Source organism: Fulmarus glacialis, unplaced genomic scaffold (genome assembly GCF_000690835.1).
Source record: "Fulmarus glacialis isolate BGI_N327 unplaced genomic scaffold, ASM69083v1 Scaffold9445, whole genome shotgun sequence".
NCBI classification, from domain to species: domain Eukaryota; kingdom Metazoa; phylum Chordata; class Aves; order Procellariiformes; family Procellariidae; genus Fulmarus; species Fulmarus glacialis.
Window position 1 is genome coordinate 1 of NW_009212309.1, and position 16,887 is coordinate 16,887.

The window sequence follows — 16,887 nt, forward strand, 5'->3', positions numbered from 1 at the left end:
TAATAATATAAATTTAAAAACCACCCTCCACCCCCATGTGAATTCTGTAAAGTGGAGCAGAAAGCTTTCCCAGCACTTGTTCCTGCAGTTTTTTCTTTTTTTTTTTTTCTCTTTTCTTTTAAAAGCGAGGGATAATCAGTTGGTAAAAAGAGATACACAAAACCAAACTAATACAAAACCAAAAACAGGCCTACTGAACACAAGTCTGTACAAGTGTCAGGCAGAAAGAAAACACTAGCTTTGTATTTGTATAACATTTATGCACTAAATAGTATTTTCTCCTTCACTTCAGTGATATTTAAATCACAACAACTACAGTTGTATAGCTTAGATAATTGAGTAACATATTTAACGGTATCTAAGCCTTGTAACTAAAAAACAGCATATGAAAGTGAAAAACAAAATGTGGTAAAAATTCATCTTTCAAAAAAATCTGATTCAGTTGCCTGCAACAGTAACTTTAAAATCATTTATAAGCATAAGCAAGTCAGATAAATATGGCCAATTTAAAAGTTTTAAAATGAAAATTGTCATCTGCACCTTTTCAGCGTTCTCAGTATTCCAAGCAAACACAGCAAAAAATTACACACAGGAAGTTTTTTTTCAAAGGTTTGTTTTAGTAAAAAGCCAAATCAACAGCAAACACAGGGGAAAAAAAAAAAAAAAAAAAACCACACTTTCCACACACAGACATGGTGAGTAATTCAACTTCATTCTTGGCAGTCACCTTTACAGCAACCAATTCTCACACCAACTCAATCAGTGCCTTGTTTCACTGAGATTTCCAACAAAGACACCAATGTATTTATAGCCTATGAACACAAATTCAGAAAGAATCAAGCTATTCCCCCCACCCCCAAGAAAAAAAAATTGGTATAATCCGGAGTTAGAAAAAAACTAAGCCAAAATGCTCCTGATGCACCAACTGCCAAGCTTTGGATTCCAGGTCACGTCAGTTACACAACTGCTACGTGACTGAGGCAGCTCAGCAATCCCAGCAGCGGCCAGTCCACTTCCCAGCCTCCCATTCCTTGACTTCGTGCAGCCCCGATGTATTTCCACAGCAAACCCAACATATTTAGCAGAGGTGTAGGACTTCTAAAATAAGCATTCTGCAACTCGTGCAGATTAGAATCCCATGGGATTGTCAAAGGAGTTGGCAGTTGCATCTATCCTCTCATGCTATTCCTGGAGCACCAACATTGCTACATTTGCTTATTTTGTGTATCCATTAACTGAAAATTGTCTCAGATGAGCATTACTGCTGTACAGGATGAAAGAAACACTGTTTCACATGGGCAGCTAATAAATTTTTTTCCTAACAGCAACATCAGAATTCTTCCTCTGCATTTGCAGTATGTGAACTCTTAAATTTCTTGAGTTTTTCAATAGCAGAAGATACTGAAATCTCTCCATGAACTTTGTTGTCTCTTGTTCGCACGTTGACAGCATTATTTGCTTTCTCCTTTTCTCCAACCACTGCAAGACATATCACAAACGATATTAAACTGACTACCTACATTACAAAATGAGAGACTAGACAAACTCTATGCCCAACATTAAAACTTAAATGATATGCAGAAACGTAAGATGTTGCACTTACCTAGGATAAAGTTATACTGGGCCAGCTGTGCATTCCTGATTTTCTTGTTTAAGGTACAACTTTGATCCAGATCCACATCTGACATAAATCCTGCTTCAAAAAATTCACTGCAAACCTAAAAAAAACCCCAAAAAACTCCCACTTAACATGACAGTATATATTCTACAACATAAATTTGTACATGCTGTAATCCTTGATCTCTTCCAATAATTAATTCATGTATGTGCATAATTTTGCTCTTGTGAATCGTTGTAGGGAAGTCAAATGAAGTTATTTGAAGGAAACTGCACACACACTCAAGGGCTTAGCAGGACTCCAGTTGGAAGACAATACAAGGTAACATCCCTATCAAGTATTTGCTGATCTCCTCAGACAGCTACACTGCTGAATGTCAAAAATGTTTCCTCAGTCTGAGAAAGCAGGAAGAGGAGAAGGAACAAAACCACTTCTGCTTGCATTAAAAGAAAAGCAGGGGAGAGGGGTAAAAACAACCATGGTCAAATGTAACGTAGTCAAGAGTATACATGCTGGGACGTGGAAGAAACCGGCTCTGCCCCTACTCTAAGCAGATAACTCTGTAATGAAACATTAGTTGGTATATAAGGTTTGTCATCCAGAATGGTTTTTCCTTTAATAATTACTGAAGTATGTACATAATAACAGAACCCAAAACACTTGAAGTTACGTATCCCTTTCTCAGGCTTACACAAATTTTAGACTATATGGAAAAATTTACCTCTCCCCCCAAATATGTCTCCAAAATTATTACAGCATTCATTCTTTGTTCTAGGACAAGTACTTAAGGAGCTATTAAAATTGCTTGCTACTATAAAAAGGAAGGCCCTACTCTCACCTGCCGGGCATACTCTTCAGAAGTAGGTCCCACAGGCACAACCATGACCTGCCGTGGAGACAGCCAGAATGGCCTGGCAAGCAGGACAAGAAAAATATGAAATAAATGTGCATTTTACATTTGCATTCATAGCCATAGTCATGTTCCCCAATAGTAATTTCTTCACTTTATAAAAATATTTACGTTAGGTAAGAACGTTGGATAATATTATCTTCCTCTTTTCAAATTCACATAAAATAGCAAATAGATTGATTCCAGTAAAATGACATACGCAGAACTTTGATCTTCTGTTCACTTCCTAGCTGACTTCACAATTTTAAACAGAAATTCTTTTTTTTTGCGTAATTTCCACTTCTATTTATAACTTTACAGTGAAAGGTGGACAGTCAGACAGATAGGTGGCTGACAGTAAGAATTAACTCTTCCTTAATACTTTAAATTAATGAAGAAATATCTTCAGAGTTTATTTAAGATGAAACAATACATCTTACAAGTTAAAAAAATATTTCACATTAGGACCAATTCATGTCTGTATAAATAACTGCTTTACATACGTCTAACATCTTCCCAGCACAAACACATGATTTTTAAGAAAAAAGGGACAAGAATAACGCAGCACATACACATTCAATCACAATTGTTACTTCTGCTTTATTGTATGATTTTTCCTGCAATCTCATTAAATTGAATCTCTAATGATGAACTATTAATAAAATGATATCACACAACTCAGACGATAAAATTAGACTTCTTTTCTTGTCATCTTACCTACTAATTTTGAGAAAATTCTAGGGATATTATTTTGCATTATAATATATGGGACATGAGGGAGGATCTGTATTTTCTATGTTGTTAAACATTTCTTAGAACTGCATTTGTGCCACATACCATTTTCCTCCATAATTTTCTGCTAGAATAGCTATCATTCTCTCCACAGATCCCAAAATAGCTCTGTGAATAATCACTGGCCTTTTCTTATCGTTGCCATCCTTACTGAAAAAGAGTAAGTAAAGTTTAAAAAAAAAAAAAAAATCTCTTAGCTTACACACAGATAATCCTACTAATATTTTTGATTCTACTTTTCATGGAAAGACAAAATTTAATTACTTATACTTAGGCAAAATCTACCGTTTTTATTAAAAATGTACTTTCTTTAAGTCACTTGGGCTTTTAAAGGAATACTGAATCATAGTGACTTAAAATAATCATGCCTGTAGCTAGTGGCATAGGCACAAAATCCTAAGTTTGAAAAGACACTCGACTGACTCAGCTCTATTTCTGTGCATTTTAATATTTTATGTTCTTCCTTGCTCTTTCTTTTCTGCTATGTCTTGCTTTTATTTTGTTGCACAGGATCTTACCCGCCCTTACTGTTCATTTCTCACCTTAAATTACAAGCTTGTGATTAAAAAAAAAAGCCAGCTGCTGTTCATAACAGTATTATCACCTACCTATGCTATGACATCTACTGTAGAACATGCAGCAAGACCAAAAAATAACAAAGATTCTTATTCTATCTTCCCCATCAAACTCTTTATAATATGCAAAACCAAACACAGCAAGAAAAACAACCCATAAAATGTGTGTTCAGGTCAACATGGTACTAAGATTAATTCACTCAGTGGATAAATATCCCTCTTCTTAGCTGGAAGCCAAAGTGAGATTTTCATTAAAAACTGTTCGCATTTGGTTTATGTTCATCAACGTTAACTAACTTTATCTGATAAAAAGAATGAAATACTTATTACAAAGATACTAGCTCATTAAGACATGTTTGAATTCCTATGCGATGCCTTCAAAAAAGACACAGTGACTAGGCTGAAAGCAAAAACTGACTCAGCTGAGTTTTCTTTAGCATTACATATGATCAGTTGTCTTCAGAATTGGCAGACAAGACAGATCATGAAATTTTCCTGCAATCAGTAGCATTTACCATTAAAATGAGCTATCACTACATTGGGGAAATATCTTCAAGTTCGTGACTCAGTCCTGTACTCACGGGGGTGTTTCCTCTCCTAACCAGGCTACTGATGTACAGGCTAATCATTTGTTAAGTGAGCAACAGAGCATTAATACATCTCAGTTTAGTGGGAATTACAGATAATGAAAGTAACTTTTTTTTTTTGTTAATTATTTCATTTAGAAGAGGAAGATAGATAGTTTAACCACTCACCCAACATAAGTAAGATTAAATCGAATGGGTAATTGGAAGTCAAGTTGGATAGTAGCACATTGATGGTACCTGCCAATAGCATCTTTGATTTTAATATCAATCTGTGAAGCAAAACAACACAGTTACTAAATACAGTTTGCCTGCTTTGTGTCTGTATTCTTGTCCATCCCAAAGCTGTACCAAAACGCTGATTCACTAACCTTAGGACCATAAAATGCTCCATCTCCTGGATTCAAATTCCATTGCTGTCCAAAGTCATTCAAACTGTTTTGAAGTTGCTAATCACAAAAATAAGAGAATAATTACAAAAGGTATAGCAGGGCCTTTCATTACTGTAAGTCAAAGTATTTGCCTTTGAAATACAAAGGGAGTCAACAGGCAGCACGACTTCTATTTTTCAAGCATTTAGTCATTTATGATAAATAATCTTTAAAGAAGAATATTTCCTTGTACAAATGTTGTAATTAATCGGGAAAAAAAGATTAATAAAAATCAAATCAGTTCAACATAGGGGGCTAAGTAAGAATCAGAAAGTTCTCATTTTATACAGAAACTTGACATTTAATGTGATGTTCTTCAACAAGCATTTCCACTAAGGACAATATTTAGCATCTGATTCAAGCAATTTCACTAATTTCACTATTCAACATGAAAGAACTTAGTTAAATATCCCCCTGCAAATACAAGTATTAAGCGTTTTGTTTGTTTGTTTGCTTTTAAATGAATTACCTTTTCTGCATGATCCCAGATCTCTAACTCTCCTAGATAATTTTCTGGTCTTGTAGAAAGATGTAGTTGAAAGGTAAAACCAAAGACAGCATACACTGACTTCAAGAAATCAAGACAGCCCTTAATTTCTTCTTCAATCTTAAACAAACAAAATATATTAGTTAAAATTTACTTAGATAAAAATGTAATTGGATTTACTGAATTCCTCGTAATCAGAATATAAGAGTCCATTAAATAAAGAAAAAAACCGCTAAAAATCACATGAAAATTACATCCTACAAACCCAAATCTAGGTAATGGGTGAAGAGAACTGAGGTGTTGTGGCTTCAAAGCATGGCAAGAAAAGTAATGTTCTTGTTAAGCCTGGGCTTCAGGAGCCAAATTGCATGAGTCAGACTTGACATGAGTACATAGATTTATTCACATAGCTCCACTAAAATCTATGGCATTACTGACAAAATAAAGCATTTATTCAGCATTACTATGGAAAACAAAATGTGGTCAACAGCTTTTTTCTTTGCGGGGGGAGATGGGAGATGCAAAAGATTTTACCTCTTGGGATTTAGTTGCCCAATATATCTTTCTAAAGGAAAAAATTCTATACAGAAAATCTTATTACATAATTCACAATCAATAACGTCCCACAAATAACATTGTTTTCTTCTTTTGATATAAGCGGTTTTCAATTTCAAAGAGAAAAATAAATAACACAAATTATGGCACTGCTATTTGAGAAACTTGTAACAGAGAAGCTAAGTTCAACAAGCTACTGACTTAAGCAATATTGCAGAAGGTTAAGAAATATGGAATACCAGATGACTAAGACGGAAGCACCTACACCTATCAAAAAATGCATCAAAAGCAGCATTATGCTACAAAGCAACACAACAGAAGAAGCTAGAGTTGAAATACTTTGGGGATTTTTTTCTTGTTTAATGTTGGTTTGCACTGGGAAGGGAGGAGAAGGGGTTCTTTATTTTGGTTGACTGGTGACGGTTGTTGTTGGTTTTTTGGTTTTTTTTTTTTTTTTTACCTGTTCTATTGTGCAAAAGATGTGAGCATCGTCTTGTTGGAAGCGCCTTACACGAGTCAAGCCACTTAAAGTCCCAGAGAGTTCATTTCGGTGAAGAACTCCAAAATCTGCAAGCCTAAGAGGCATTTCCCTCCAGGATCGTGGACGATGGGCAAACATCAAGCTAGAAGGAACATGAAAGAACCTTCCTTTTATCCTTCTTTATAGAAGATTTAAGACAACACAGAAACTAAAACAAGATCAGTACAGACATTAATCACATTTTTAAGTATTTATTCATTCAGGTTGCCTGCATCCTAAAAGGCAGGCAAACAGAAAAAGTGCAGCACTCAGAACATATTGCTAAAGACCACCTAGAAAAAACACTGTGAGAGTAACAATTAAGACTGGTTCATCTGCACCTTCTTTTGGTACACCACACCTGATGCTTATCTCTACCCAACATAATTTATTTTACTAGTGGTACAGACTAGTATTACCAGGCACAAACCTAGCTCACTTAGTGCAGACTTACTGAAAGATCCTCCTACAAGAACTGTATTCGGTCTGCTTTGGGACACTGTCAGGGGACCTCTCTGGACACACTAGTTGCTTAGTAGTCTATTGTAATACACATGATAGTATGTATTAATACTCCATTTATTTCCCCTCAGCCCCACACAGGATAAATATAGTAAAATAAGAAGTTTTTCAGTTCAAAGTACAAACCAATGTCCTGGACAATTCATCGGTTTAAGGGCAAAAGTTTCCTTCTCGATCTCAAAAGAGAACATATTTTCACTGTAGTGCTGCCAGTGTCCTGAAGCTTCCCAGAGTTTACTGCTGAAGATGTTTGGAGATACAACTTCAGTAAAATTACGCCTGTGATATTCCTCCTATAAAACAAATTCAACATTTAAAAGGTGATAAAGCTTTTGACAAGCAAAAGCCTGATTCTTTTTAACTGTGTTCTTATGATGGTGATTTACTGGGAGACTAAAGGGCTACTGCACATGTAGGTTTTGCACAACTGGAAAAAGCACAGGTTAATGCTTCACTCTGCCCTATTTTCAAAAAGGTTAGATCTGTATAATCATAGTGAAAATCTGGTATATGTTTACATACATAGATGTTTCTCTCTCTGTGGATAGCTCAGTGCTAAGAATGGCCTATCACTTAAGATCAACAACTGATATTAAGCTTGTTAGGAGTTACATTAGTATATACTCACTCGTATGAAATCCATGAGTGTGTTATAAAGAAAGGCACCTCTGGGGAGGAAAAAGCAGCTTCCAGGACTCAAATCATGAAAGAAGAAGAGTTCTTGCTCCTAGAAATTAAAAACAAAATGCTGTAACACCACTTCAGATGGAAGTGCAGAACAAGAATACTTCATACATGTTGAGACTGTTCACAAAAATGAAATATTACAGCAACAAGATGACTTCCAGAAGGCCACAAGTTCTCAGCAACAGTAGTTAATTTATCTGTAGTTCTTACTCTTAGAAATTTGTAGTAACACTGGAATTCCATTTGACACTGTGACTATGTAAATACACATTTCCTCAAAATCCTGAAGCCTTAACCAATCTTAACTTTAGTAACCAAAGCAATTAAGCATACACCCATCAGATCTGAGGGTTTACGGCTGAAGCTCATGAGCCAGTCATTCTTTATCAGAATTCTGTCTCAAAAACAGCAGCTCAGCAGTGTGGCTCTGATACATCTTTGGAGAACATTAGCCTCTTCAGTATCATAGGTATTAGATACATAGACACTAGGTAAGTTGTTTGACTGATACTACATAATTTGTTTTTGAAAAGACATAGAAGTAATAATCATCAAACAAATACTATACAAATATTCAAGTCTTAATGAGTTAATAGAAATAAGCATGAACACTTCTGTAAAGATCATTTTTCTACTTCTTCCCTTTGTCACTGTTTTCTGTAAATTCCTCATTGGCTCTTCCTCTTCTGAGTTACCCTCAGCTGTTCATCTTTGCTTATGAAGGCCCTTCACAGTCTCTTCTTTCACGTCTGCCAGTAAGTAGTGAGAGGTTCATACCTGCATCCTCTTGGCCAATGATGCTGACCTTCACTTACACATGAGTTTTTCAAATAAACGTCTTCCTGCTTTCACCTTTACTGCCCATTATGCCTTTAAACATCCACAAAGCTTATCTTCTCTCAAATACCCTCCCTATAACTCCACCTCCTCTACAAAACTATAGCAAAGGTGACAACAGTTAGGAGACTGCATGCCAACATGACCAATATTAGGTCACAATCCTCGTCTGTGTCAATCTAACATCTTCTGATTTACACTCAATTTAAGATTAAATCTGTTCATTTAAATCTAGTAGAGGAATACATGAACAACATTCAAAACAGCTGAAGTACTGCATGTACATACACTTAACTATTACCTTATTTATGCCTATAATAAAGAATGACCAAACCATACTATTTATACAATTTTCAATAATTTTCAATTTTTATACAAATTTCAATAATTTTCTATGAAAAATACAGTGGTTTAGGTAGGATCTGAAAAGACTCCACATTAAAAGGTTTGATATACTTCCCTAAACTGAGGGATTACCCCATTACTTCTTCCCAACATTAGTTTAACATTTGTATGCAAGTGACAAGTTGAGTTTGTAGAATTAAAATTTTTAAATACAACTAACACCAAGAAGTTCATAGAACTGGCTACCATTCAAACTGTCAAAAAATGGGAAAAAAAAAACCAACAAAAGAGAATGAATTCTATTACAGAAGCATAAAAGAGAAGTATACCATGAAATAGCGTACCTTTCCAATTTTCCTATGGTCCCGGTTTCTGGCTTCTTCCTGGAATTTTTCCCATTCCTTCATCATTTTGTTATCAGGAAAGGATATACCATATATTCTCTGCAGAATTTCCATGTCAGATTTTCCTTCCCAATAAGTAGAGGAATTCTGATGCACAAACCCCATAATTTAAGATAATATTATATAATCTCAGGGAAAGGAGAAATAAACACTAATGCATTAAAATGTTATGATTTTTTTCCTTGGGAAAAGAATTATATGCAATCATCCAGCATTTGTTTGTAATACAAAGATACTTGCACTGCCTTTTAGTCAGCATACGAATACAGAAGACAAATGAAAGTGACTGGTCAAGTCCTACTTCTACTGAGGTACCTTGTTTTAACTCACATCATGGCATGTTTTATTATATCTTCTAAAAAAGCAGCACTTGTTTAAATTCAAAACGTAACACAGTAGGGAAACACGAAAGACAAAATGAAACTAACTCACTCTCACAGTTAAATCCTAGCTGTTTTGACAATCTAACACTTTACCCCTGGAACTCAGAGTTCCATAAGCTTCAGTCAGGAAGCCAGCAAAAGCAACTATGATGAACGTCCCAATGACATCAGTCTAATAAGGTTACCAAAATTAGCATCTGCAAGTAACTTAAACCACATCATAACCAGAAGCATCTGCAAACACTGACTCTGGCTTTCCTGTGAGCAATGCCATTTTTAAAGAGCAGCACTTGCCCATCTGCCAAGGTCCACTTTACCTCTTGTACCTGAAAGATACCATTTTACAAGGTCAAAATACTATTTTCTGACCCAATGAATATCTTGGATGTTCATTTACTGCACACACACACCGCACACAGATGTGACAGCTAGCACAGACTCAAACTAGGACATTTGTACAACAAAGTGCAGTGCTGGTTGGAGATACTAGCACAGTACTGCCACATTAGCTTAGGCACTGCACTTCTCTACTGTGCACAGTATAACTGGTTCCACAGCTAATCTAGTCACTACTAGCTTGAGTGTTTTTGCAGTGCTCTTCATTACAGTCTAAGCATGCATGTTGCTGCACTAATACTCTGATTAAAAAAGATGCTGTTAACTATCACTGATGTACTGTTGCGATGGTCAAGAATCAGTAAATGTTGGAAGCAGATGAATGATGGAAGTCTGTAGTTCTACTTGTACAATGGGAGCTGGGAAAGAAATGAAGGACTATTTTCAGAGTAAGCAAAGAAAACAATACAAAGGACGCTTGCATAATCACTTCAGGAGAAATAAATACATAAATAAATCAACTGACCCATAGTTTAGTTAAGTTTTAATGCACAGTTAATTTAAACTTACCTTAAATATTTTAAGGGCCTTAATTTTTCCAGTGTGCCTCACATGTGGACCTCTGCAGAGATCAATCAGTGGACCACATCTATACACCGAAAGAAAAAAAGTGTTTATATCAAAACACTCCAACATTTTTAAATACAGTCACTAATGGCATACAAGTTAATGCTTGACATGTTCAAACACACTAATAAGTATACATATGCAAGTCAGCAAATTCAGTGCATCTTAAATGTAATTGTGCCTTCTACCTGAAGCAGAATATTCACTCAGTAAATACTCAGCACACTTGATCTCTTATCAAGAGCATCGTAACACACTCAGCAATTCATATAGTTCTGTATGTAAACTTTTGTTAAAGTTGGCCAGGAAATTTCAAACTATGCACATCAAACAGAAAAAAATGTTTTTGCCATTTTCCAGCTAACTAGTTTTATCCCTGGCAACTGACTGAACAAGTTCCTCACCCCACACTAAGCTAAGAGTTAGCTTTCCCCATTATCCAGCAATTCAACGTCATGGGTAGTAACTTATTTTAATCTGTTTATTGAAACCAGAGGGAAGGAGTGAAAAGTGGATTTGCCATTTGTCCACAAATTGAGACCTAATCTGTCCCAGCAGAGAAAGAGAAGATCTGATTTTACATAAGTAGCAATATTAATTGCAAACTTAAGTCCCAATCATACAAGTATTCAGAAGTTAGAATAAAAAAAAATTCTTCTCCTCTCAATTTAAATGAAATATACCTAACTACAGAAATATTTCATAACACCTTTTAACTTAATTTTCTTTACCTGTATATTGTGGTAGTTGGTGTGTTCACTTTCTCATTAAGGATACGACACTTAAACTTGTTATACTGTGTGGGGAAACATTAAAAGTCAGAAACATCAATAAAATGGCTAATAAAATTCTATTTTAAAATTATGTATTAATAATGCAAATGCATCAGTAAAAGACACTCATAACTAAAAAAATCACATGATCACATGTATGTATGCAAAAGTTCAATATCCTTTCAGAAGAGTTATAAAACAAGAGGGGAAAGAGACAAAAATATCTTGATTTCCCTGAGGGTTTGTTAAGCATAGTGATTACCACCTGAACACCTCAAAGCACTTTTGAAAGGCAATTAAAACACGGTACAGTGAGACTGGTAACATTCACTGTATAAAACAGAGGACTAGAGGACAAAGTCTTTTTTGACTTGTCTCTGCAAGTGAGCGAGAATGAATGCATGCTTTTTGTGTAACTAATTTCTTTGTCATCTCATTGAGCTTGAGATGTTTTTGTGTAATAAGAAATTGTTTTTATTATTCCCTGAAAACATCCTGAACACTTGAGAAGGATATGGAGAGGGGGAAAAGGATGCTATTCTTTTTCTTTGTCAGCCACATGCAGTATTTTATAAAACTTACATTTTAAAAGATCGTTGTACCAGAATCACAGCCACTCCAAAGATTTACCTTAAACATGTCTAACAGGACCTCTTTTTTGACTTCCAGCCTTTCAAAAGCCTGCTTCTCTTTTATGATATTTTTACAGCGGTTCTCTAGTAGTGGGAATTCAGTACTAGATACACTTCTAAACAAAAAGACACAGCCAGAAGAAATATAAATTAATTATTTTGATATTCCCATTTTTAAGTGACCACTTTCTAGTGGTCTAATTTGAAAAACATGGGATGTGTTGTTGTGATTTGTCACAGTATTTTCTTAGTTTCTTACAATCGGCTGTACTTTCAGAGACTTAACTCAGAAACACAAACCGTATCACCCTGAACAAACGCACTGCAATCACCCCTAGAACAGTCTTTGACATGTTTAAATGTCTGGAAGATCCGTCGCTCCAAGTATATATGATTTAAGGAAAAACAAACAAAAAAAAGGCTCAACCCAGCTGCAAGAGCTAGTTTATCAGCTGATGCAGATTCGGTATTCTCCCTGACTACAGAAAGATAAACAAGGAAAAAAACAAAATTGTAAAGCTGTGCACAAGGATTAGAAAAGTAGTAAACACCTATATGAGGATACATGCATACGTGCCATTTCTACAAGTGACTATGGCACGTTTGAAACCAAACTCCCCTGATTATTACTCTATCTCCCAGGAATTTCAGAAAGTTTTACCCAAACTCTCTACATTTTTTCACAGAATGTTCAACAGCTGCAAGTCTTACAGAGCAGGTGTCTGCTCTTGAATTTAAATATACACACACACTCAATATATATGCATACACAGATCTATACTATGAAGATGACTAACTTGTCAGTTTTAAACCATACTAGATAAATTATTTTACTTTTAACATGCAGAAACATGACTGAACAAAAATAATTCTAGTACTGAGCTTCAATATAGAGTATCAAAAGTTCTTAAGACTGTGAAATTTTACCTATCTTCAGTGTACATGTCATAATAAAATCCGTTCTCAATTGGCGGTCCGTAGCATAAGCAGCCCCCAAAATAACCTTCCATGGCCTCTCCAAGAATATGAGCACTTGAATGCCAATAAACCTGTAAATAAAGTCAGCTGAGCAAGTCATGGGGTCATTGGCATTGTGCAACTAAAAAGAAAAAACAAAACAGAGGTATATCTGCAGATGGGAAATACACTGAAATCAATGTTTTTTAAATTCTGTGAGAAGTGTAACAATTTTCTGTTCTCATTTTGAAGTACTCTAAATGATTAATATAATGGCAGATGTACCAATAAAGCTCCACTGTATTTCAGTCTGACAGATGATTATACCTCTGCACGATTCCCCCACCTTAGTACTTATTGTACCTTGTTCATCTTTAAGTTAGTTTCTGGTCAGTTAAAAGTCTATGCAATACTAACCGCATCTAAAGCAACATAGCCAATTAAGTTACCATTGTTCACATACAGTACATTTATTCATAGGACTGTAAACCACATTACCTAAAACGTCAGAAGAGGGGAGTCAGCAACCCAGTAGATCAATACCAGTCTTATGTTCTAAGTCCCTATTAATTCAGACCACTTCATAGCCACTGCTACAAGATAAGGCCTTTACAGGCTCCTGAAATGCCTCAAACAAGCTTAATCACATGAATAATTCTTTGACAAAATGAAGTCTAATTCTAGTGCATAAAGATGAACATAGGCTTAAGACTGAATCCCATTAAAAAAAATATTTGGGTGTGTCGCTAAGTATATTCATAGTTTAATTGACTAAGATATGCCTACTTAAGTTTCTAATAAACAGTGCCGGTACAAGGAGGTGTAGATTTTAGTTATGACTCAAATCAAACTGGACAAGTTTTAGAAAACTGTAAGACAGCCTCACTGTTGCTTTCAGTGTCTGATCGTCAAACGCAGAGTCAAACCACAGAACACGTGTGTTACAAGACATCAAACTATTTCAAATTAGCATACAAATCAAGACATTCTATATGATCTCATTTGAGAAATAACCTGTTTATGTAAAAGAGACAGGAAGAAAAGAACACTAAGATTTTATTTATCTATAGATTATAAGTACTTAATATCTTCTTTGTCAAATCATGACAAATACATTACTTGAACAGTTTTGGGGATTTTTTTTTTTTTTTTTAAATTCAAGATTTTAAAAGCACATAATGCTGCAATCAATTTTCATGTCATTAGTTCCTTTAATCAAACAGAAACCAGTGAGTGTTTACTCACAGCTTTTGCTTCTTCATTATCAAACATAAGCAGCTCCAGAGTACAATCTCCCTCCAGTGGACGATCCAGGTCCCACAATTCACCATTCACTTTGGCTATGACTGCATTTGAAGCCAACACTTGACTAAAAAACACAAATGATGACAAGACACCAAAATATTTAGGTTCAGATTTGCAGAAGTGCTTAGGTTTCTAAACCCCATGAGACCCTACTCACATCTTGTAGCACCTAAAGACCTTTAATGTTTTTTTCTGTGATCGTCTTAAACACTTTTCTACTTTTAAGGTATAGACCCTTAAGGTCTTAAAGTTTCATTCAACGGTTTTCAGTGCTGGGGATCTGGAGAAAAGACCGCTTCTAACAACAGTTTCTACTGTTATCTGGTAACTCACAAAACTTGAAATGTCTCTATTAATTCATAGCAGTCTCACTGATTGCTGTATTTTTTAATTGGAAGCAAGCATTATGATCCCAGCATAGAACCTGAAGCATCACTCAGAAAATTAACTTCACCCAGCTGTTTCTTCTGCATTAAGCTGAAGTTTCAATGCCTTCTAAATAAACCAACTTAAGAGAGTCACCATCCACTGACCGTGACATATATATTTTATGCAACAAGGTAAGAGACAAATCATAGTAACAGATTTATCACTGCAAAAGTACAACTCCTTGAACCTGCAGGTTACCTAATTCCTACAGCTAATTGATACGGCGTGGTTTTCCAAGATTCCCCTTCAGCCATCTTTCCATCTGTCAGAATTATTTTGATAGGTTTGCTCTGGTTGGCCGCTCTGTAAGCTAGCAAAGCATCATGTTCTTTTTTCAGTGCTTCGTAAAGCTTCAGTCTGTCTTCTATGAAGCTTGGCTCACACTGTAGCTGTAACAGATAAATTAAATCATACACATACATATTTGTTAGAGAAATAGAATAAAAAGATTCACAGTGTTCATGCAACCCTAAAGGTTCCAACAGACCAGACTTCACTGTACTAGAATTTATACTAATATGCAGTAAAGCATTTGTAAATAATTATACACAGTCCCACCCAACTCGCTGACTATTTTATAGTGGCTTTCCAATTTTCCGATGCACCTTCATCAATATGGGCCTAAATGACTTTGTGAGTTTGACCTCAGAAAGCAGCCTATATTCCTGCCCCAGAATTTGTATTTGGCTGTATCCTAGAGAAATTTGGCTCGCTCCAACAAGCCCTCGCTTCTGCCAGTCCATTCAAAGCATCAGATTCAAATAGAATCATAGAATCATTAAGGTTGGAAAAGACCTCTAAGATCTCCGAGTCCAACCGTCAACCCAACACCACCACGCCCACTAAACCATGTCCCTAAGCGCCTCATCTACACGTCTTTTAAATACCTCCAGGGATGGTGACTCTACCACTTCCCTGGGCAGCCTGTTCCAAGGCCTGACCACGCTTTCAGTAAAGAAATTTTTCCTAATGTCCAGTCTAAACCTCCCTTGGCGTAACTTGAGGCCATTTCCTCTCGTCCTATCGCTAGTTACTTGGCAGAAGAGACCAACCCCCACCTCGCTACAACCTCCTTTCAGGTAGTTGTAGAGCGCGATGAGGTCTCCCCTCAGCCTCCTCTTCTCCAGGCTAAACAGATTGTTCACAGGAAGTTTCCTTTAGTCTACTGTAAGGTAAATTATTACGATTTGTTGAACTACAGCTAGTGCTGCCAACATCCTCTTTCAGTCATCATGCACGCTGTTTAACTATTCATGAACCATCACTCTCTTTAGGAACCACAGTATCCTGACCCTTATTTCCCAATAGCCCAAATCCTTTTGTTATAAAAAGTAGAGAGCTAAGAATACGTAAGTAACTCTACATTACATCCACGATGAAGCTCTTACATAACGATTTTTTCTATATGCATGCTATAGCAAGCCTTCTTCCCAAAATCTGGGATTTCAAAATACAGCAAAGTATTTCAGATTTCAGCACCTTTTCTGAACCTAGCCAAACAATACTCCTATTATTATGTGGTTTAAAATAACCACTTACATCACTCAGATGTCGGTTCACAGCTTCACTTTCTTTTTTCTTTTCCTTTTTATTTTGATCCACTGCAACAGCTGGACTTGCACTGGAGACTTTCTGAAAACAGCGATTATATGAAGTATACCCCTATGCCTTTAACACTCTTCCTAGCAATCATTGAAACAAAACAAACCAGACCAGTGCAATATTGGGCTAAAAAAGCAATTACAATCGAATAAGGTATGTCCTTAGTACAGTGGAAAGACTACTTTAGATGCATCTAAAATGCGTCCTTTTGATGTTCAGCAGACACAGCAAACTTGCTCACCAAGCAAAATCTTCTCAACGCAATTTCCCCAATTTTACTACTGCAACCATCACCGGCAAAATCTCCCCAGCGAGACCCTGGGAGATTAAAACGGCCTAGTGAGCCATAAAAACAACTTTCGGCGGTCTGAAACTTATTCCACCTCTGCGAAAAGGCAGGGACTCTCCGGAGAAGCACTGCTCAGTGCTCCGGGCACACGAGGAGTGCGGACAGCGACCGAGACAGGCTTCCATCCCCGGGAGCCCTCCCGACCCCCGCTGGCTGGGGCCAGGCGTTTCGCCCCCGCGAGTCCCTCCTGCCCCTTCCCTCCCCGCAGAGGCCGGACCCACCCCAGAGCGATGCGGGCGCTCGCCCCC

The 16,887-nt window shown here is 36.4% G+C and overlaps 1 protein-coding gene across 1 annotated transcript; it reads right to left on the reverse strand.

Moving 5' to 3' along the window:
* Window positions 1-1,330: 1,330 nt before the first annotated feature.
* Window positions 1,331-16,320, reverse strand: LOC104070280 (probable threonine--tRNA ligase 2, cytoplasmic; the record flags this gene model as incomplete). Its single annotated transcript, XM_009577837.1, has 19 exons — window positions 1,331-1,479; window positions 1,604-1,718; window positions 2,457-2,529; window positions 3,345-3,449; window positions 4,630-4,730; window positions 4,830-4,907; window positions 5,359-5,496; window positions 6,392-6,554; window positions 7,100-7,266; window positions 7,602-7,700; window positions 9,187-9,333; window positions 10,536-10,614; window positions 11,324-11,388; window positions 11,996-12,113; window positions 12,925-13,046; window positions 14,200-14,323; window positions 14,887-15,077; window positions 15,181-15,189; window positions 16,249-16,320. Coding segments are annotated over 19 exons (2,115 nt in total), but the record flags the coding sequence as incomplete, so codon positions are not given.
* Between the last annotated feature and the right edge of the window lie 567 nt (window positions 16,321-16,887).